The sequence below is a fragment of the Pelophylax lessonae genome, assembly GCF_965119305.1.
Source record: "Pelophylax lessonae genome assembly, chromosome: 2".
NCBI classification, from domain to species: Eukaryota; Metazoa; Chordata; class Amphibia; order Anura; family Ranidae; genus Pelophylax; species Pelophylax lessonae.
Genome location: NC_138769.1, coordinates 270,193,323 through 270,217,474, shown reverse-complemented (window position 1 = coordinate 270,217,474; position 24,152 = coordinate 270,193,323). Strand labels below are relative to the sequence as shown.

The 24,152-nt window shown below is 44.8% G+C and overlaps 1 protein-coding gene across 2 annotated transcripts in view; it reads right to left on the bottom strand.

The window, feature by feature from the left end:
- Nucleotides 1-24,152, bottom strand: part of REN (renin) — an 822,085-nt gene that overhangs the window by 486,557 nt on the left and 311,376 nt on the right. For both annotated transcript variants that reach the window (XM_082245108.1, XM_082245109.1), the window contains exon 4: nucleotides 17,838-17,956. In XM_082245108.1, the coding sequence (XP_082101234.1) occupies nucleotides 17,838-17,956 (119 nt within the window). The remainder of the gene's footprint in view (nucleotides 1-17,837; nucleotides 17,957-24,152) is intronic.

Genomic DNA, 24,152 nt, shown 5'->3' with positions numbered 1-24,152 from the left:
GTACTGCACCAAGCACACCCACACACACTTAGATAGGCACATTTAACCCCCAATCGCCCCCCCCTCCAGTTAACCTTTACACCCCCTGTCACAACACACACTGTATACTGTATATAGCATTTTCCTATATACCCATATAAGTGTGACTTGTGACCAGGTTTAGCGCTTGCGGACGTTCCTTTTATACTTAGAACACCCGCCACCCCCCATAAAGATTTAACCCCCTGATACCCCCCGATACCCCCCTGATCACCCCCAGTTAACCCCTTCCCCCCTGTCACATTGCACACTAATACACACGTAATATAGTGTTTTACTGTATTTTGCATTAGTGTGATTGTGACTTGAGTTAGCGCTAGCAAGTTAGTTTCTGTCCCAAGGAGGTTTAGGGTCCCCGCCACCCCCCCCCCCATAAAGATTTAATTCCCTGATCCCCCCCCGATCACCCCTACACCCCCTGTCACAACACACACTGTATACAGTATATAGCATTTTCCTATATACCCGTATAAGTGTGACTTGTGACCAGGTTTAGCGCTTGAGTTTGTTCCTTTTATACTTAGGGTACCAGCCACCCCCCCATAAAGATTTAACCCCCTGATCCCCCCCTAATCACCCCCTTATCACCCCCAGTTAACCCCTTCCCCCCTGTCACATTGCACACTATACACAAGTAATATAGTGGTTTACTGTATTTTTGTATTAGTGTGATTGTGACTTAAGTTAGCACTCACAAATAATTTTCTGTCCCAAGTAGGTTTAGCGCAGATCCCCGGCGCATAGTTAGAAAGAACCCCTTGATTGCCACACACACACACACACTCCCGTTACTAGTATAGTGTTTGAACAGATCAATACCTGATCTGATCAGGACTATACTAGCGACCCAAAGTTTAGGGTTCCCAAAACGCAGTGTTTGCATGATCAGCACTGATTCCTGCCAGCACCTGCATTTAACCCCTCTGCCCAGCCTACCCCACCCAGGCAAGTGTAGTAATCAATAGATAACTTCAAAAAAAGGGCAATGATCTGGATCCCACCGAAACACTCCTCCATCCCAAAATATACATACAAACAAGAGAACTTGGCCCGCGGGACTTTATATGAGGTGTGTTCGGAGGCTGGAGAAAAATTAAGTACACAATTGGTAAAAGCAATATTTGTTTTATTGCAAGGTATGCACAGGTTGTGAAAATACAAATAAATAACACGTGCTCAATGGCACATGACGTAGCTCAAAGGCTGTAATGTCAATATTAAACAACACAGGCAAAATTGAATCACATGTTGGAAAGCATCTTGGTATAACCACTCAATTTAAGATAAGACATAAATATTGTACTGAGTTGACATAACAGTGAAATTTGTATATATCATCGTGACCTGACGCGTTTCGGGAGCAACATCTCCCTTCCTCAGAGATCAATAGTTCGAAGTATATCTATAAAAGAACACTGTTGTTAAAATATGCCATAGCCCTATGATTTAAATTGCAAATTTCAATCAAGTATTGAGAACTTGATGAAGTATAGAAAACTCACTGTTACGGAACAGGGCACCCCTGAGCAGGTACCTCCGTTGACAGATGCTCCTAGTGCTTCCCGAGGGCTCCAAGCACTCCACCAGACACCGTAAGCACTTCAGACTCCACGAACCGCCGCAGCTTGGTTAGGGTCTTGGCATCTCCTACCCACCCTGGACCAACGACAAGGCCCCAGGTTCCTGTGGGTGAACCTCTCTTTCCCCAGAGAGTGCAGCACGAACAAGCTCTTACACAAGCTCTTACAAGAGCTTAGTGATTCTCTAAGGGAGTATGGAAGACCATAGCAATCCCTGCAGCAGATTCCCCCAATAACGAGACAAAGCTCCGAGATGAGGGTAAAACAGGAACAACATTTATTGGAAGAACAGAGCACTCTTTTATACAGAAATTGGAACATCCTTCCCCCAACAACCACTTTCCCATTGGTCAATTGTAAAGTACTTGCAGTTCTCACTAAGGTCCTCGCCAGCATATGCAAATGAGGGCTTGAAAATGAGTCAACAGGGATTGGTCAGATATCTTTGACCAATGCAAGGAGACAGAAGCCCCAGGGGGCAATCAATGTACACAATAGTCAGACACAGAACAATGGTTCCCTAACGAGCCCTCAATACACATTACTCTGAGTGTCAATAGACCGCCCGTCTCCTCAGAACTTCCTGTAATGCCCATATTAGGAGTTGGCTTCCTGTTCCTTACTGTTTACAGGAATACGTTTTAGCTTCCAGGAGAGGCAAGGCTCCATTAGCCACATGTTTAAAGAAACACAAAAAGACACAAAAATGCATAACTCCCAGTCTACTGAACAGAACCCCTACATTTAACCCATCCCCAGATAGCCTGGATCTGAGCGCTCAACATATCCAAACAGCGCTCAGATGCCACAAACACAGTCAAATTGCCATGGGGTTTATGTTTAGCCTGGGCTGATGAGAGGGTCCATAGTCCCATTGCAGGAGGCGAGCAACCAGGCTTCTCCAATGCCCAGTGGCGAGATTGGTCTCGTCACACTCACAATTCAATAAGACTTGAGTGGAGAAATTGGACTCCTGTGTTGCAGCGGTGTGCGTGTCTGGCCCGGGAGCTGAAGGGTCCCAATGTAGTGACAACCAATAGTGGGGGTCCATGGTAGGTGAGTGATAAGTGTGCAAATGAAAAAAGCACCTTTCCATCTGTCATGTGTAAAAGTATACATAGTAGTGAGAAGGTAGCAAATTGCAACCGATAAAATGATAAACATAATGTGTGTAAGATGGAAAGGGCAGGTATGAGAGGGAATAGTTGTGCCATGATAGCCAAGAGTGAACAAGAGAAGAGAAGACACCATGGGAAAGGAAGGGAAGGATGAGTGACAGTGTGTCAGGTAGGTGCCAAGGTAGGATAAGGGAGAAAAGGAATCATGGGTGGAGATGTAGAAAAGCCACCCTGAGAAAAGTGAATGCAGGGAGAGAGTGGTGCAAGCAAGGACAGTGAGAACACGGCAACTGACCTACCAATTAGATCCGAGACTGGAAGCACAGGTGGGACCCTAACGTCATGCAGCGGGTGTGCAAAGATCAGTCAGACTGGCGGCGTCTGTGGTCTTGTGGAGGAGAGGAACGCTAGAGGCGGACCTCTCCGACCCGTAGATGTATGAGCACGCATACAGCGCGGTGACGTCAGTGGAAACACTGACGCATCACGCTGGGGGTGCGGCATGACGCCGATGTGCAGGTGGACCCGCTCCTCCCATAGATGGGGAGGGGCAGGGACAGCAAGGGAGACAGAGCCTCCCTATTCACACATCGCAGCTCCCGGGGCCAGAACTTGCAACATCCAGCACACAGTGAATCCGCTGTATCAAAGTCATTGGATGTAATAAACGTGGCAGAGTAAAGACTCAATGCATAGTTGCATATGGCAACCTGTGCATACCTTAAAACAAATATTGCTTTTACCAATTGTGTACTTAATTTTTCTCCAGCCTCCGAACACACCTCATATAAAGTCCAGCGGGCCAAGTTCTCTTGTTTGTAATCAATAGATAACTGTCACTTACAAAAAAACACAACACACAAAACCTCTGTGTTAGCAGAGTCAGGCCTGATCCCTGAATTTTTTTGGTAGTGGTTGAAATAGTCCTTGACAACCAGGTGCTTTTTTTACCTGTGAGTCACATTACTGTACCGGTAAATTTAGTTACTAAAATGACCAAACGTTGGTACAGTTGTGCAGAGGCTTACAGTATACTGACCATGTCAGATGAGAGCGATGGGGAGGCCTCACTGGCAGAATCAGGGTCAGTATACAAACCTGAAGTGAGCAGCGGCTCCCTGACAGATAGCTCCGACGACGGATGGGTCCCTGTTAGAATCAGGCGTACCCAACCCCATTCTGGAGTTGCTGAGATGCAGGAATCACAGCGTGCTCGTATGGAGTGTCGGTACTAGCGCTGCTCTTCCTTCTGGTGGCCTGGCAAACGCCAGAGGACTAGTACACCCTGGACCTAGTACAACCAGCACTGCAGTAACATTTGGTGACGTGGCGAGTCCCATAAGTGCAGTTGAAGCTGGTGCGGTGGCTAGCACGAGTAGTGGCCCACAGCCACCGCATACTCAAAGACAGGCCCACAGAGCCCATAGTGCCCTCCCTGATGCGCTGGCATATCCCAATTGGCAATCCACTGATACTACAGCGCCAGCACTTCCCCCATTCACTGTCCAACCTGGAATCCACGTGGAAACAGCCAATTTTATGCCCCTGGATTTTTATGAGCTGTTCTTTACGGAAGATCTTTTCAGATCTATTGTGGATCAATCAAATTTATATGCACGCCAATTCATCACCACCAGCCCAAATTCGCCCCTTGCCAGACCATCCGGCTGGAAACCTTTAACGGTTCCCAATTTTAAAATCTTTCTGAGCCTTTCCCTGAACATGGGCATAACTAAAAAGAGTGAATTGCGGCTATATTGGTCCACTAGCCCAATTCACCATATGCGCGTGTACTCTGTTGTCCTTGGGGAGACCCTGAATATGATCGGCTCCAGAAAATTTGGCCCCTCATAGACCACTTCAATCAGCGGTTTGCAGCCTTGTTTACCCCCGAACAAGTTGTCTGCGTTGACGAGTCCCTGATTAAGTTTACTGGCCGCCTTGCTATGAAATAGTACCTCCCCAGCAAGCGTGCCAGATACGGGGTCAAGCTGTACAAGCTCTGTGACAGGGCCACAGGCTATAGTTAGTTTCCGGGTCTATGAGGGAAAAGATAGCTCTGTGGAGCCCCCCAACTGCCCAGACTATATAGGGAACAGCGGCAAGATAGTTTGGGACTTGGTGTCACCCTTATCCGGAAAGGGGTACCATTTGTACATGGACAATTTTTACACAAGCGTGCCACTATTAAGTCACCTGCTCGAATTACAAATTGGCGCATGTGGCACTGTGCGACCTAATCGCCGGGGCTTCCCCCCCCAACGGCTTGTAAATTCCCGTCTTAGTCGGGGGGAGAGAGCCTGCTTGAAAATGGAAAAATTGCTTGCAGTGAAGTGGAGGGATACATGGAATGTTTTTGTTTTGTCCTCCCTTCACCCAGACACGACAGTCCAAATTACTACGGCAACTGGCGTTATGGAAAAACCCCTCTGCGTCCACGACTAAAACCTTAATATGGGAGGGGTGGACCTTAACGACCAGCTTTTGGCGCCGTATTTAGTTGCCCGTAAAGCCAGAAATGTGTCTGTTTATTTATTCCAATTGGCTATGCTGAATGCCTTTTTCCTATACAGGGCATCAGGACAAACTGAATCCTTCCTAGAATTCCAGGAAGCGATCCTCAATGCCTACCTGTACCAAGGAGGTGTTTCTGTCCACCTTCCCCTCCAGATGCAGTGAGCCGGCTGCACGAGAGGCATTTTTCACATGTCCTCCCGAGTAGGGATAATCGAACTTTTGAAAAGTTAGGTTCGACCAGAACACCCGAATTACCCGAAAGTTTGGTTCAGATTCCCGGACCCCATTGAAATCAATGGGACCCGAACTTCGGGAATCAAAAAAAAAACATTTTGAAGCCCTAAAACCTAATAAATGCCCCTAAAAAGTGCCTAGGATTCTGGGTCATTCCCCAGGGACTATGAATCAGGCAAAAAAAAGTTCTTAAAAATTGTCGTTTTTGATAGAGAGCCAATTATTGAAAAAAAAAAGAGATTTCTTTGGATTTAGTGTCTGCGGGGTCTAAAAAGTGTACCTGTGAAGTTTCAGCTCTGTAGCATGTCCAGAACCAGAATTATAGCATGCCAAACCTTCAAAAATGACTTTTTTGCTTAACCGCGCCTTTCTTTTGCTCCTAATCAACTGCACAGCCAATGTGTATGATGGGGACATAATGCAGTGCACTGGGCACAAGATTCGATTTTTTTTTTGGAAAAAAGTGTCTCTTTTAATGTGGATATAATTAACGGGTGTATTTTCACAATGGGGCTATTATTACCAAATGTTTTCAAGAAGTCAAAAGATGTATGTAGATGCACTTTATTTCATGTAAAATGGTTGTTTGGTGTACTTTAACTTGAATTGTCACAAGAAACAGACATATATGCACGGATACATTGAGGGTTAGGGTTAGGGGTAGGGGCCACAATGTAGTGCACAGTGAACAAGATTAGAGATGTTTTGGATGAATACTGTTGTCTCTTGACTTTGAATAGAAGTAAAGGATGCTTAAAAATTGGGCCTTTGATGGTACCGACGATGCCTTGACACCATAACCCTATGAAAGTGCTGGTCATGAATTCAATAATTGCCTTTGTAAGGAAAAAAATTGCGATGATATGCATCTGTGAAACAGGTGCGCAAAAATTGTTGTTTGGGTGTTGGCGGAGCCATACCACTGTAAGCCCAAAGAGCTGGTGTTGAAGTAGGCGAAAAAATTAAGATGATGTGTACCTGTGGATCAGGTGAGCAAACATTGTGTTTTGGGTGTTGGCGGAGCCTCCCCACCGTAAGCCCAAAGAGCTGATTTTGAAGAAGGCCAAAAAAAAAATTAATCTTTTCTAGTGGGAATTAAAATGAGGTTCTGTGAACCTAAACAGAATGAGAGGAGGGTTGCAGGGTGGCACCCTGGTCCAGGCTTAAACTGAGGCTCAGCTGCCACATCGCAACGATAGACTAGTCTACAAGGTCTGCATCAGGTGCATCAAAGCTTGATATCCACGACTGATTCATTTTAATGAATGTCAAGCGGTCGACTGAGTCGGTTGAGAGTCTCGTTCGATTGGCTGTGACGAATCCTCCTGCTGCGCTGAATGCCCGTTCGATAGGGCACTGGAAGCAGGGCAGGCCAACAACTCCATGGCAGTTCTGGCCAGTGGTCTAATCTTAAGACCCAGTATGCCAGTGGATCAGATTCGTCACATGAAAAGCCCTATGTTACTATGTGCCCTGAAGTAATCAACCACCATGTGATTCAGACAATGTCGATGCGTTGTGGCAGCTGAGAAGCCTGGGCGGTGAGGACTAAAAAAAGACCGAAAGGCATCCATCAACCGCACACCTTCTCCAATGCTCCTCTCGTGACCCGCAGTAGAGTCCATGGTAGGTCGTCCCCGCCCCTGCACCCTATGGGAGTCGGGGGAACGTGTTCACCAGAATCCTCTTGAGACTGTCCTCAAGGGATTTGATCCTGTGGACTCTCTGGGTGGATGGGAAAAGCTCAGAGACTTTTGACTTGTACCGGTGGTCAAGTAGGGTGTCCAACCAATAGTGGTCAGTCTCTTTAATGGCCTAGATTCTGGGGTCCTTTCGCAGGCTCTGAAGCATGATGTTTGCCATGCGTCGCAAATTTGCAAAGGTCTGAGAAGCTGACTCCTCGGGGTCACTCAAAACGACATGATCTTGAACGTGCTCCTCCTCCTCCCAGCCACGTACTACTCCAAAGTGTCCCGAGGGAGTCAAACTAGGCCTTGCAGATTGCCGCATGTCTTCCTCCTCCTCCTCTTCCACCCCTGGATCCTGCTCGGGCTCTGGGAGCTAGGCAATGGGGTCAGGATAAAGGGGGCCTTGAGAGGCAAGGAAGTCCTCCTCTTCCTCCTGCTGCTCTGCCTCCAGTGCCCTGTCCATAATGCCACGCAGAGTGTGCTCCAACAAAAGCAGTACAGGTAGGGTATCACTGATGCATGCGCTGTCCCGGCTGACCATCCTTGTGGCCTCCTCAAATGGCGAGAGGACAGCGCATGCATCCTTCACTGCCATGGCGAAAAAAAGCCCAGGTGCGCTGAGCCAGTGCCAGTGCCGTACTCGCAGAGATATTCATTGAGGGCCCTCTGCTGCAAAGTAATGCCGACTTGGCACCTGCCACTGTGTTAAACAACGTTGGCTGCATAGCCGATTGCTTGTAAAGCTCCAGATCAGCAGAAGAGCAGTCAGCTTACAGAAAGATTGTCAGTGTAGTTAGAAATACAGCGATTGTGCTGTTTGAGTTAGAAAAAAAAAATAAAACATTTAAAGGGACAGTGTCAGTTAGAAATTATCTTCTGCTGTATGGAGCTCTTCTTTTAGTGTGAGGAAAGGGATATGCAGTGTAGTTAGGGTACTATATACCACTATAGTTAGATTCAATAATCTAGTTTTTGTAGGGATAGTTTTAAGTGTCAGGTTTCCGTCTAGTGAGCACGTTACACTGCTGATATATCTACAGCAGGTATATGTGCTTGCTAGTCAGCTATTGTGCAAAATACATTTCAGCGATACACACATCTGCTGTATTTAGCGACAACTTTGGGTCGCATAGCAGTGTGCGTCTTGCAGGTGATTTGCACATCGCACAGTTGATAAAGCCTCAGTGACAACTATACATAAATTAAAATTCATCACAAAAAAACAGATTATTTTTCTTAGAATTTCAGTAGCGCAGGGATGGTGTTACCCTCCTTTCATAAAATGCAAATAATTAAAGTGCATAAATTGATACGGACCTGGTTAGCTCTACTAAGTCTCTGGGCTCCAGGACTCAGAACAGGACTTCTAAAAAAAAACAAAAATGTTGCTTGTGTGTGTCACCTACCACATGTAAGTAGGAAACCTGGGTGACACATACTGCATACACCATCCACAACTTGACAGTCAGTGCTGCTGATCTCTTGCTGCGTCTTTGAAGCCACATCCTGTCTACAGGAACAGAGCATTGTCACCCCATAACATCTCCCACATACTGAGAATGAGAGGAGGAGGTGTGCAGCAGCAGCAGCAGCAGATACCAGGAGGAGGTTTTGAGGTGTTCATGCTGTATATGCCTAGTCCATGAGAGTGGTTAGGCATAGTTTTCTGGTGAGTCTGCATTTTGGCTATCTCTCCCAGCACTGGTGGTGGTGACATTGTACGGTGGTTCCTATAACTGACACCAATGACCCTGCATTAAAGGCACTGTGTATTGCTCTGGCACTACATAAACAAAGACTTTTGAAGGACTCTGTTCTTGCTTAGTTGTATGTTTTGGATTATTTATGCAATTTATGCACTTTTTTTATTTGCACTTTATGAAAGGAGGGTAACACCATCCCTGCGCTACTGAAATTCTAAGAAAAATAATCTGTTTTTTTTTTGTGATGAATTTTAATTTATGTATAGTTGTCACTGAGGCTTTATCAACTGTGCGATATGAAAATCACCTGCAAGATGCACACTGCTATGCGACCCAAAGTTGTCGCTAAACCTGCTGTAGATATATCAGCAGTGTAACGTGCTCACTAAACGGAACCCTGACACTTAAAACTATCCCTACAAAAACTAGATTATTGAATCTAACTATAGTGGTATATAGTATCCTAACTACACTGCATATCCCTTTCCTCAGACTAAAAGAACAGCTCCATACAGCAGAAGATAATTTCTAACTGACACTGTCCCTTTACATTTTTTCTTTTTTTTCTAACTCAAACAGCACAATCACTGTATTTCTAACTACACTGACAATCTTTCTGTAAGCTGACTGCTCTTCTGCTGATCTGGAGCTTTACAAGCAATCGGCTATGCAGCAAACGTTGTTTAACACAGCAGGAGAAACAAAAATGCTTCCAGTCTCTTCCAAAGCCTCTGTATTACAGTGCTAGAGGTTAGGCGGGGCTATGTTATATACTGGGGGGCGTATTCACTCCTGATTGGCCTCTGGTCCCCGTAGTCACTCCAATCACGTTCCTAGCAGACTCCTGCCCCCTCGTTGGCTTTTACTGATGTTTCTGGGCCAATCACTGGCTTTTAAAGCCCACTTCCTGTCCCATTGCATTTTGGGCGGTTTGGGTGACCCGAATTCCAAACTTTTCCTGCCAATAGTTCGGATTCGGACAAATTTCGAACACCCAATGTTCGGGTCGAACCGATGGTCGACCCGAACCGTTCGATCATCCCTACTCCCGAGTACCCCTACCCAAAGACGCCACCAAAGATGATGTCATGTCTGTAGCAGGCGCGGATTTAGGCATGACACCCGCTATTATTGTCCCAGATGTCCTGACCAACCTGGTCTCTGCATCAGGGAATGTTTTGAGCGCTACCACACACTAGTAGTGTATTAGTGTAGGGTACAGCACGACATAGTGTAGGGCACACAAACACAGGGTCTCGAAAGATGTTCGATGGCTATCGACATTTTGAGAGACCCAAGCTTGAAAATTGCAGTTCACAGAAAAAAAACAGTGTTAAAAAAAATCCAAAAACAGTTATCGTGTCAGTTATTTTTATGTTCTTCTACTCTTCCTACTTTACTTTTACTGTACTTTGTTTTTCATTCTTTTGTTAACCTGTTTCTCTTGCAGGTACCCGTCAGCTGCCACACTGATTTTATATATTCTGCGCAAAGCATATATGGATACCTCTGATGGCAGCAGCTGTGGAAGGCTGATTTCACCACTGCAGTTATAATACCTTTAGGTATACGTGGAATATTGTCATGTATACCCACCATTAAATCAGTGGGTTTGGTTGTTGGGCGGCAGGGTCAGCCTTAGGTGTTCAGGCGCCCTGTGCGAGCTAATCCTGTTAGCCCCCCTTACATCAGAGACCTCCCACACATCAGAGACCCCCCACACAAAGTCCCCCTTAATTTAGAGCCCCCACACATCAGAGACCCCACACACAGAGCCCCTTTTCATCAGAGACCCCCCACACAAAGCCCCCCTTACGTCAGAGACCCCCCCTTTCATCAGAGACCCCCCACACAAAACCCCCTTACATCAGAGACTCCCCCACACATTAGAGACCCCCCACACAAAGCCCCCCTAACATCAGAGATCCCCCCACACATCAGAGACCCCCCACACAAAGCCCCCTTTCATCAGAGACCCCCCACACAAAGCCCCCCTCACATCAGAGACCCCCCCACACAAAACCCCCCTCACATCAGAGATCCCACACACAGAGCCCCCTTTCATCAGAGACCCCCCACACAAAGCCCCCCCTTACATCAGAGAGCCCCCTTACATCACTGAACCCCACACAAAGCCCCCTTACATCAGAGCCCCCCACATCAGAGAGCCCCCCTTACATCACAGACCCCCCACAAAAAGCCCCCATACATTAGAGCCCCCCCCCACAAAAAGCCCCCTTACATCAGAGCCCCCCCACATCAGAGACAACCCCCCACATCAGAGACAGCCCCCCGCATCAGAGAGCCCCCTCACACAGAGCCCCCCACATCAGAGACCCCCCTTACATTTTTTTAAGGAGACCTCACTTACCTCACGATGTCTGCTCTGCAGCTTTTCTTTTTTTTTCTTTTAACTTCCCGCCCACACATCCCCGGGGAGTGTGGGCGGGGTAGGAGGAGGAGGAGAAGGGCGGGCGAGGAGGAGCTGACGATCCCTGCAGGGAGGAGGGATGTCACCGTGGTGGATCGGAGGCTGAGCTGTCTGTAATACACAGCTCGCCTCAGACTATCAGCACTGCAGTAGATGAGGTGACCGAGGCACAGCGGGAGGTAAGCGGCGGCCGCGGCCTGTGTTGACCCTGTCCAGGCCGCGGTCGCCGCTTACCTCCCACTGTGCCTGATCTTCTGCGAGCTGTGATGGCCGCACGGCGCCCTTGTTGCCCATGGCGGCGAGCTGTGATGGCAGCACGGCTCGCACACCCCTAAGGCCGGCCCTGTTGGGCGGTTAATAGTGTGTAATACTACACAATATTCCTGTGGTGATTTCTGTTTTTTCGTGCAGCCCACAGGCTGCGTGAAAAAAAAAAAAAAAAACATACTCTATATGCCAAACAAGGACCAGCAATGTACTGGTACGTTGCTAGACTTTGAGTGGTTATACCAGGATGATGCCTGCAGATTTAGGCATCACCTTGGTATCGTTTTTTACAGCCAGGTCGGCTTACATGTAAAAGCAATCCTAGTGGTTAATTGGCCGCTAGACTGCTTTTACATGCAGTGGGAGGGTACTCCCCCCCCACCTCCCACCGCCTTCTGTGGTTGTTCTTGTGCTCTCCTGTCCCACCGGTTAACCCGAGAGTGCAGCCAGTGGTTCAATTATCTAACCATAGAGCTGATTGGAGATGAGAATGGCTCCAATCATCTCTATGGCCTAAGATACCGGAAGCTAGGAGCATTTCATGACTTCTGTTTCGCCAGAAATAAACAGCGTCATTGGGAAATTGGGAAAGCATCATATCACACCAATTTTAGTGTGGTCAGATGCGTTAAGGTCAGAGGAGAGACCTAGAGTCTAAAAGACTCCAATTTGAAAAAAAAAAAAAAAAAAGTACCTGTCACTACAGATTGCTATCATAGGGGATATTTAAATTGACTGTGATAACAATAAAAATTATTAAAAATAAAAAAAATGAAAGAAAATGTGTCAAAATAACAAAAAAGCAAAAAAAAAAATCAAGCCCCCCCTGTCCCCCCGTCCTTGCGCGCAAAGGCGCACGCTAGCGTTTTTCTAGTGTCATATGTAAACCGCAATTGCAGCATGCATGTGAGGTATCGCCGCAAACGCCAGGTCGAGGGCACTAATTCTTGCAGTAGACCTCCTCTGTAAGTCTAAAGTGGTAACCTGTAAAGACTTTTAAAGGCTTTTAATAATGTACGTAGTTTGTTGCCGCTGCACAGGCGTGCAAAATTTGTAAAGCATGTCATGTTTGGTATCTATGTACTCAGCATAAGATCATCTTTTAGATTTTACCAAACAAATTTGGAATTATATAGTGTATTTGTGCATTCAATTTAAAAACAATGTATTTTTTTTTCGCAGAAATTGCGTTTGGAAAATCTGTGCGCAAATACCGTGTGACAAAAAAATTTGCTACATCCACCATTTTGTTCTGTAGGGTCTCTGCTTTAAAGAAATATATAATATTTGGGGGTTCAAAGTAATTTTCTAGTAAAAAAAAAAATATGTTTTCATGTAAACAAAGTCACAGAAAAGGCTTAGTTTTCAAGTGGTTAGAAGAGTGGGTGATGTGTGGCTAAGATTTCGCATAAAATCCCGGGACAGTTCAAACACCCCACAAATGACTCCTTTTTGAAAAGTAGACACCCAAAGCTATTTGCTGAGAGGCATATTGAGTCCATGGAGTATTTTATATTTTGCCCTAAGTTTTGGGAAGGTGACAATTTTTTTTTTTTGTTTTGTTTTTTTTTTACAGAAAGTTGGCACTAAATGATATACTGCTCACACATGCCATGGGTATATGGGAAATTACACCCCAAAATACATTCTGCTGCTTCTCCTGATTACAGGGATACCCTATGTGTGAGACTTTTTTGGCAGTCTAGCTGCGTACAGGACCCCGAAAACCAATCCCCACCTTCAGGCTTTCTAAGGGCGTAAATTGTTGATTTCACTCCTGACTACCTATCACACTTTTGAAGGCCATGAAATGCCAAGATAGCACAAAAAACCCCAAAATGACCCCATTTTACAAAGTAGACACTCCAAGCTATTTGCTGAGAGGCATGGTGAGTATTTTGCAGATCTCATTTTTTTGGGGAAAATGAAGAAAAAACAGGAAAATGCATTTTTTTTCCTCTTTTTTCAATTTCATAAACTTTGTGACAAAAAGTGAGATCTGAAAAACACTCAACATGCCTCTCTGCAAATAGCTTAGGGTGTCTACTTACCGAAAAGGGGTCATTTGGGGGGGTTTGTGCTGTCTTGACATTTCATGGCCTCCGAAACTGTGATAGGTAGTCAGGAGTGAAATCAACAATTTACGCCCTTGGAAAGCCTGAAAGTAGTGATTGATTTGGGGTCCTGTACTCGGCTAGACTGCAAAAAAGTTTCACACATGGGGTATCCCTGTACTCAAGAGAAGCAGCAGAATGTATTTTGGGGTGTCATTTCACATATACCCATGGCATGTGTGAGCAATATATCATTTAGTGACAACTTTGTGTAAAAAAATAAAAATAAATAAATAATATATTTCCCGGAACTTGTGGCAAAATATAAAATATTCAATGGACTCACCATTCCTCTCAGAAAATAGCTTGGGGTGTCTACTTTGCAAAATGGGGTCATTTGGGGGGGGGGGGGGGGGTTTGTGCTATCTTGAAATTTTAGGGCCTCCGAAACTGTGACAGGTAGTGCGGAGGTGAAATGCACAATTTACGCCATTAGAAAACCTGAAAGTGGTGATTGGTTTTCGGGGTCCGGTACACAGCTAGGCTCCCAAAAAGTCTCACACATGTGGTATCCCTGTACTCAGGAGAAGCAGCAGAATGTATTTTGGGGTGTCATTCCACATATACCCTTGGCATGTGTGAACAATTTATCTTTTAGTGACAACTTTGTGTTTAAAAAAAAATGTATATTTCCCAAAACCTGTGGCAAAATATAAAATATTCCATGGACTCACCATGCCTCTCAGCAAATAGCTTGGGGTGTCTACTTTCCAAAATGGGTCATTTGGGGGGGGGGGGGGGTTGTGGTATCTTGACATTTCAGGGCCTCCTAAACCGTTATAGGTAGTGAGAAAATGCAATGAAAAATGTACGCCCTTTGAAATTCTGATGGTGGGGATTGGTTTTCGGGGTCCTGTACACAGCTAGGCTCCCAAAAAGTCTCACATATGTGGTATCCTTGTACTCAGGAGAAGCAGCAGAATATATTTTGGGGTGTGATTACACATATACCCATGGCATGTGTGAGCAATATATAATTTCAATGACAACTTTGTCTAAAAAAAACACATTTTTTTTTTTTAGTCATTTTTCAAACACCTGTGACAAAAAAAATTAAATATTCAATGAGCTCAACATGCCTCTCAGGACATTCTTTAGGATGTCTACTTTCCAAAAAGTGGTAATTTGGGGGGTTTGTACTGCCCTGCCATTTTAGCACTTCATAAAATGAGATAGGCAGTCAGAAATTAAAGCTGCGTAAATTCCAGTATTTACACCACAGTTTGTAGACGCTTAACTTTTGCGCAAAACCAATAAAAATACAATCATTGAGATTGTTTTTGTTAAAGACATGTAGCTAAATACATTTTGGCCAAAATATATGACAAAAATTGAGTATATTGGATATTTTTTAAAAGACAAAGATGAAAATGTCATTTTTTTCTCAAAATTTTCGCTCTTTTTTTATTAATATCACAAAAAATAAAAAGCGCAGAGGTGATCAAATACCACCAAAAGAAAGCTCTGTTTGTGGGAAAAAAGGACGTAAATTTTGTTTGGGTACAGCATTGCATGACCGCGCAATTGTCAGTTAAAGTCACGCAGTGCCAAGTTGAAAAAAGGGCCCTGGTCTTTGAGCAGCCAAATCCTCTGGGGCTTAAGTGGTTAAAGGACACTCGCTTTTTCTTTCTTTTAAGGGCTTTCCTCGCCCATGTTTATTCAAGGAAAGATCATCAAGCAGAAAAAAATTACATAGGTTTCCCAGGCAGGGGTTCTTCTCCAGTCAAAATATAGTAAACCAAAAATGCTAGCCCACCTGGCTCTCAAGCTCTTAATCCATTTCTCAGTAGCAGTACCTCTGCTCTTTGTGCTGGTCCCCAGACCATGAACTTCCCGAAGCTGGCAGCTTCACTCTGGCCTAAAGCCCCGTACACACGTACTGATCGTCGGCCGAACGATCGGCCGTCTTTTGTCCGAGGGCTGTCTTGTCTGTTGAAAACTGCAAAAGACTGCACACGAATTTTGTCGGCCAACAACAGCCGACTGCAGAAGTGATGTCATGTGATGGTTAACTTTCCGTGTGTTTTTTCTTTTCTGAGCATGCCCAGTCTTGCAAATCTGCTGTCTGTCAGCCGAATTCTGTACTGACTGGCGAACAATCGGCCGTTCTGGTGTCGGCATACAACAATTTTAATGCTTGCACGACAGATTCGGTTCGGCCGAAAGTGCGCTGTCGGCTGTCGGAAGCATCATACTTACAAGCCGAAAATCGGCCGATCGTTCGGCGGCCGAACATTTTCGGCTGACAATCGGTACGTGTGTACGGGCCTTTAGTCCTCAGGCCGTCACCTTGTCCCTTGCAGACAAACGTGTGATCTGGCTGCTAACTGCAGCCTCTCTCTCTCAGGGATGGTGGGAGTCCTCCTGACTCTCACACACAGACCTCGTGTCTGTCGGCTGGAGTCCTCCTGACTCCTGGGGCCAGACCTCCTGTCTGCCTGGGTGCAGCTGTCTCCAACTGGGAGCTCTGAGTGCTAAACCTTGGAATAATATGAACCCAGCCCACAGGTGTGCAATCAGCAGGTCTGTCTTAACCAAAACCAGGCGTAGATTGCTAACACACATAGTGACCCGGGGTTGCCTTCCTACACTACATTAGTATGAATAGCACCTTAAAGTGACAGCTCATCTATTAAGTGAGAAGTATGTTTTGTTAACTAGCATTCGGATATTTCAGTGCTTTTTTTTTTTTTTGAAAATCTGTTTTATATTAATTTGGTAACCAAAAACAGAGACCAACAAAAGTAAACACAAAACAAACATTCACAGTGATGGAACCCTGGTAGGGGTCAATAATACAATGATCCAGAAACAGAGATGAGAGAGGGCTACATCCGTGAATTTAGAAATGTGGCTCACATCAACACAAAGGTGCAAATTAGGCAGGTATGCAATGAGGAGGAGGTATGTCACACATACTATACTGAAAAAAGGGGACAAAAATCAACCTGTGGACATGTTGGAAACAGTGGAGGGCTCAGCTAGCCATTTAGGTTATAACTTGTCATATTTCCTGGGACAACCACTGCTCATTTACGTATCTTTGTACAGTGGAAGACTATTGTTCACCAATTGTTTCCAAAATATAATAGATGGAGGAGTGGGCTGTTTCCAATGTAATGTTATTGCTTTTCTAGCATAGAAGAGAAGCAAACTAACCAAGGTGAGTTCTGCCACTGTGGATATAATATTTTTAACTAGGCCTATTAAACATACATGCATGGAAGATTGTAGGGTAACAGATGACTATTGATTTATGAAGGATAAGACTTCCTCCCAGAACACAGTGATGGCGGAACACATTCAGAAAATGTGAGAAAAATCTCCCATCCCACATCCACGCCACCAGCATTCTGGCGAACATGAAGGGTTTATTTTATGTACTGTCGTCAGTATGGAGTGTAGAACCCTCGGTGAACAATTTTAAATTGTATTAAACGGTCAAATAAAGAGACCACTATTCAGAAAGGGAGATCCCAAAGATCTTCCCATTCATCATTGTCTAGGCCTGATATGTCCTGCAGCCATCGAGCCCTCAATCCCTCCAAAGCAGGTAGCGATACCGTTACTAGATGGGAGCATACGTGGGAGGTGGGTTTCCAGCGCAGTCAATTCTAAGTACCTGTTCCAAATCAGGTTCTACAATCATTGGAGGAAATTGCAAGAACTCACAGTGGAAAGCATGGGAGAGTTGCAAAAAACAAAGCTGGTAGTGTGCAGAAATATTGTAATTAGAAGAGAGTTGGGACAAGAAGATCAATGATTGGCCTGAGACAATTTGAGACGTCAAGTTGATGTTATATTTGGTCCAAGCATGTGGCTCTGATAACATGTAAAAGTGGGGCAGGGAAGGATTGCACCACAGGGGGGGTGTTCGGACACACGGCCAACCTCGGGTAACGTTCACATGTCAGGCCCGCCTTCCATGCCCTTAGAGTTGTAATCATGGAAGGTGTTAAAGGGTAGAGAGCGTGAGGCCTTCTAAATAACAGAAATTTAAGGGCCACTAGGGTATTGAGAAGGAGGAAAACAAGCCGCCATCCAGCAGAATGGCAGCTGTGGGATCACGGTAATGCACTCTAATTATCTACTGTATACAGCATGAATAAGTATTTATAAGGACAAAATAAAAAGATAGAGACTCACAACTACAACATCCTGGCTCAGGAACCCCCTGACTCTTCCTGATTCATACTGTATTGAAAAGCTTGTTCCATTCTTGATGTAGGTGTAGGATTTAGATGAGTCATAACGATTATGGGACACTGTTATGGAAAAATCGTTTTTTTTTTTTTTTTAACAATGCACATTCATGCAAGCAGTAGTACATTTATCAAGTAAAAAGAGAATTTGTTTATTTGACAGGATTTTGAATAAATACATGAAAGGTAATCATAAAAGTTATATATATACTTATATATACACTGCTCAAAAAATGAAAGGAACACTTGGAAAACACATCAGATCTCAATGGGGAAAAATATCATCCTGTATATCTACAGTATACTGATATGGACTGGGTAATGTGTTAGTAATGAAAGGATGCCACATTGTTTAATGGAAATGAAAATTATCAACCTACAGAGGGCTGAATTCAAAGACACCGCCAAAAATCAAAGTGAAAAAATGATGCAGGCTAGTTCATTTTGCTGAAATTTCATTGCAGCAACTCAAAATGGTAAAGTTTGTATGGCCCCTCGTGCTTGTATGCATGCCTGACAATGTTGGGGCATGCTCCTAATGAGACGACAGATGGTGTCCTGGGATATTTCCTCCCATATCTGGACCAGGGCATCACTGAGCTCCCAAACAGACATAGGTGCAACCTGGTGGTGTCGGATGGACCGAAACATAAAGTCACAGAGGTGTTCTCTTGGATTAAGGGCCATTTAGGGTGAGCGTGGGGGCCATTCAATGGTATCAATTCCTTCATTTCACAAGAACTGGCAGCATACTCTCGTCACATAGGGCCAGGAATTGTTGTGCACCAGGAGGAACCCAGGACACACTGCACCAGTGTAGGGTTTGACAATGGGTCCAAGGATTTCATCCCAATTCCTAATCCCAATTCCTGCTGTCTGTAACGCTCCTGCGTTTTTGTAACAAGATGGATTTGCAGCTGCAGAAATCTCCACTCAGCAGTCATGTAGAGATGTGTTGAAATACCAATTCCAACTCCCAAGACTCATCACTGTGGCCTGCCTGATTCAGCATACAAATATACACACTCAATAAGATGTTCCTGGAGTGATAGATGTATATAGCAGTATAGTGGTGATGTGCTGAAGGGACAGGTATGAACAGTGACAGTAGATGGCAAGCACTCGAGAGAAATGTTCAGGAGAGTATAGATGGTAACAGGTAGGATGCAGATAGGTTAGCAATCATGTATGGTAGTAGGTGGTAGGATAGCAGATGACATACAGGAGAGACTAACCCAGTGCAAGGATAGATGTTAGTAGGCTCAAGAGCTAGCAATCTAAATAACAGTGCAGATGATAGGTTTAGTATTGCATAGAGAGTGACAGTCTTTAGTGAGCAATAGATATAGTGTAAGTAGGTTTTATGGAGGTTTCCCCTGCGGGGTACTTATCACTAGAGAGTAGGTTAGTAGCGGGGTCCGGTAATGAGGAGTGATCCGGTAGCGAGATACAGGGATCAGGAGCGAGGTTCCGGTCTGTTCAAGGCAAAGGAAAGCAACTGGAGGTTCCGACAGCGAGACACACTAGCAAGCATGTGGACAGCCAAGCAGGTTGAGTGAAGGGTAGAAGCAGCAAGCCGAGAGTGATCGGGTAGCGAGATACAAGATCAGATATGACACAGGTTCAGGTAGCGAGATACAGGAGCGTGTGACATCTAGTATGCTGCTTCACTGATGGCAGGATCGAACCAACCATGCGGTTGAACGAACGATGTGAGTGAGACCGCCGGCGGTTGAAATAGCCGCTCTGCGGTGCTCAGAAGTGACCTCATCGCTCTTAAAGGTATATGCGTACCACCTAAAGGGAAAGGTGGGACGCATTGAAAAGAAAGTAGTAAATAAGGGTACTTACATACGAATCTTACACTGTCAGGGTGCCATTGTCTAGCCTGAAGAGGTCTGTGCGTCCCTCCATGGGTATGCCTTTCCAGACCATTACTGTCCCACCACCAAACCAGTCATGCTGAACGATGTTACAGGCAGAATAAAGTTCACCCTTTCACGTCTGTCACTTGTGTGCTCAGGGTGAACCTGCTCTCATTTGTGAAAAGCACAGGGCACCAGTGGTGAACCTGCCAAATGCGAAACGAGTCCCTCGGTGCCGGGCAGTGAGCACAGGGCCCACTAGAGGATGTTGGACCCTCAGGACACCCTCATGAAGTCTGTTTCTGATTGTTTGGTCAGGGACATTCACACCATTGGCCTGCTGGGGATCATTTTGTAGGGCTCTGGCAGTGCTCATCCTATTCCTCTGTGCACAAAGGAGCAGATACCAGTCCTGCTGATGGGTTAAGGACCTTCTTCGGCCCCGTCCAGCTCTCCTAGAGTAACTGCCTGTCTCCTGGAATCTCCTCCATGCTCTTGAGACTGTGCTGGTTGACACAGCAAATCTTCTGGCAATGGCACATATTGGAGGAGTTGGACTGCCAGTGCAACCTCTGTAGGGTCCAGATATCGCTGCATCGCCATATCGCCTAATGCTATCAGTAGTGACGCTGACCCTAAATGAGTAGGGAAAAAAATGTCAGTGGCCTCCACCTGTAAAACCATTCCAGTTTTGGGGGTTGTCTCATTGCTGCCCATCTAATGCACCTGTTGTTAATTTCATTAACACCAAAGCAGCTTAAACTGATTAATAACCCCCTCCACTACTTAACTGACCTGATCAATATTCCAGGAGTTTAATTGACTTGAGGCTGTACTCTGATTAAAAAGTGTTCCTTTAATTTTTTTGAGCAGGGTATATATATATATATATATATATATATATATACACAGTGGAGAGAATAATTATTTGATCGCCTGCTGATTTTGTAAGTTTGCCCACTTACAAAGAAATGAAGGGTCTATAATTTTTATCAAAGGTGTATTTTAAATGATAGAGACAGAAAATCCACTCAAAGTCCAGAAAAACCATGTGATACAAATGTTATAAATTTAGCTGCAATTTAGTGAGTAACATAGAGATTTGATCCCCAAGCAATACATGACATAGTACTTGGTGGAGAAACCCTTGGTGGCAAGACGTTTCTTGCAGTTAGTGACCAGGTTTGCACACATCTCAGGAGGGATTTTGCTTCACTCTTCTTTACAAATCATCTCTAAATCCTTGAGGTTTCTTGGCTGTTGCTTGGCAACTCGAAGTTTCAGCTCCCTCCATAATTTTCTATAGGATTATGGTCTCTAGACTAGGCCACTCCATGACCTCAATCTGCTTCTTCTTGAGCCACTCCTTTGTTGCCTTGTGGTATGTTTTGGGTCATTGTCCTGCTGAAGGACCCATCCACGACCCATCTTTAGTGTTCTGGCTGAGGGAAGAAGGTTTTAATCCAAGATTTTACAATACATGGCTCTGCAGAGAAACAGCCCCAAAGCATAATGTTTCCACCTCCATGCCTGACTGCAGGGATTGTGTTCATGGTCAGCATACAGTGCAAGTAGCTTTAACATATTCACAAAGACAGGATCATAGGTGGAGCAACACACAAAGCCCCATCCAAAATAACTAAAACAATGAACTTTCACATAGTCAATCCCAGGTAACCCTTATCTCTGTTAAACTATTAATCATGTAAGATAAAGGTCAGGTATTAGAGGATGACCAAGTGTGTGAAAAAAAAAAGGAGCACTGTTACCTGTGAGGGAAGAGACTCATGGTAAAGAAAAAGGAAAGATAAAAGGGAAAGAAGAAGAAGAGAGGAAGAGAGAGAGAAGAGAAAAAAAAGAGGGGGTGGAAGAAAAGGGGGGGGGGGGGAGAGAAGGGAGAGGGGGTGGGACCAATATCAAGTTTATGGGTCACTCGTCAAAGAAAGTTTATGTTAACTCTTTGTACCAGCCTGAGGTCTTAAAATGGGACCAACAGGACCATGTGATCGTGAATTTATGAAATCTTTCCTGCGCAGTATGAATCAACTCTTCCATTTCTTCTATTTTGTTTAGCCTTTTAAACCATTCTGGTATTGTTGGAATGTGTGCTGAACGCCAGTGAAGCAGTATACAGAGACAAGCTGCATTAACTATATGCATTATAAGGGATCTGGAATATTCTCTTTTAGATAGGGATGAGTGATGTATCAGGTATTGGGCTGGGGAGTAGTCTAGAGAGCAGGATGTGACCTGTGATGTTATCTCATAAACTGATCTCCAGTATGGCTGTATAAGTTCACAGCTCCACCAGATATGTAGCATGTTTCCAACATCACTCCCACATCTCCAGCATAGGTTGGAACAATGTGGGTAAAACTTATGTATCAAATTGGGGGTTCTATACCACCTGGACCTAATTTTGTAGGCATTTTCCTGTATAGCTACATTGAGAGAACATTTTTGTGCATATTCATTTATGGTTTCCCAGTCATTATCGGAGGGAGAGAGAAGTTTCAAGCTCTCTCTCCCAGGAGTTTCTGGCTGTGTCATCGGTCTGCAATAGCGTTTCTGTCAGCAAGGAGTATATCGTGGAGATTAAGTGACATTGAGGTGTAGTTTTGGTCCATAAGGTTTCAAAGCCAGTAAGTGGCCTTACCATCTGTGAGTTCCTAGATGAGGACTCAAGTAAATGTTTAATTTGGCCATATGCCCACCAGGAGAAGGAGCCTGCTGCGGAGATAGGCTCGAGCTGAGAGAGTGAAAGGATTTTATCTTTGCTAAAGAAGTAAAGTTACAGAACATCCTTATATGGCCATTGCTTGTGTAAAAATGCATGAGGGGAATGTAACGGATCAACCAACACCCTGACTGGGTACCTCCATTGACGGATGCTCCTAGTGCTTCCCGAGGGCTCCAAGCACTCCACCAGACACCATAACCACCTCAGACCCCACAAACTGCCGCAGCTTGGTTGGGGTCTCGCCGTTTTCTACCCACCCTGGACCTATGACAAGGCTCCAGGTTCCAGTGCGTGAACCTCTCTTTCCCCAGAGAGTGAAGCAGGAATAAGCTCTTACAAGAGCTTAGTGATTATCCAAGGGAGTATGAAGAGTACAGCAATCCCTTGTAGCATATTCCCCCAAACATGAGTCGAGACTTCATGAAGGGGTAAAAACAGACTGTTTATTCAAACCATCCCCCCTCCCCCTTAGCAGCCAATCCACATCCATATGCATCCCATAATAAGTTTATCTTAAGGCAGACAGAAACAATAGAACAAAGGAATACAGGCACTTACCGATAACAAACCCCACCCCATCTCACTATCTAGCAATCTGAAAAGTCAAACCATTCATCTTCCTACATTTCCTGAGAGATATTGCTGACAGATATTACTGTCCCATCTGAAGCAATTCAAACCATTAATTATCTGTCTTTCACTCCCAGTGGTGGTGAACACCGTCACAGGGAAAATCTGGGTTGTCTCTCAACGGAGTTAGAGGGCCTGCTGCGGATAAAAAGGATCCAGATTTGCAAGCAATTTGAAACCAATGCAGAGATGAACCTATGAGGGGGTGCTCAGTCAATTGTTTCGGCAGATGCAGGAGAAGTAACCAGGGTGATGTGTGAAGTGGTATGGGGGATTGATCACACTCCAGCGATACCCAAGCCTTTCTTTGGTGATGGAGGTTCCAGCCCACAATGCGGGTAAGATGACATGCCAGGTAGTATTTAAAATTACCGTCAGGCTCACTCCTCCCTTCCCCTTGGGCAGGGTAAGTCTGGTGTATTTAATTCTTGGTGGGGAGTCTTTCCAGATAAATGTTGATCATATACATTTGTACAAGGAAGAGAATGCGTTTGGTAAGGTAATCAGAATGGTTTGGATCAAATAAAGCAGTCTGGGTAGTATGTTCATTTTAATAAGAACTGAGCATCCAAACCATAAAATATTAAGGTTCGTCAATTTCTTCAGGTCTGCCTGTATTTTTTTAATAAGTGGGGTAAAGTAGCGCTCATAAATGTTACAAAATTGTGAGGGTATCTGAATCCCCAGGTATGTGTTTGATTTCGGCATCCACATAAATAGGAAATTGTCCTTACATAGAGAGATCAATGAAGTCGGGAGGGATATGTTAAGCGCTTTTGACTTATGGTTAAAACATTTTTAGGTTCGACAGATGGCCAAAATGTGTTAAGTCTTTGAGTAAATTAGGAAGGGATATCTGTGGTTTGGAAAGAAAGAACAATAGATCATCGGCAAAGGCAGCTACCTTATATTCAGAGTTGTTGTAATCACAGCCGACCGTCCTTCTCCTTGGGATGATCACAGAGCTCATGTGATCCTGCTATATAGGATCACATGTCTCTGTGATCATTTCAGAAACCCAACC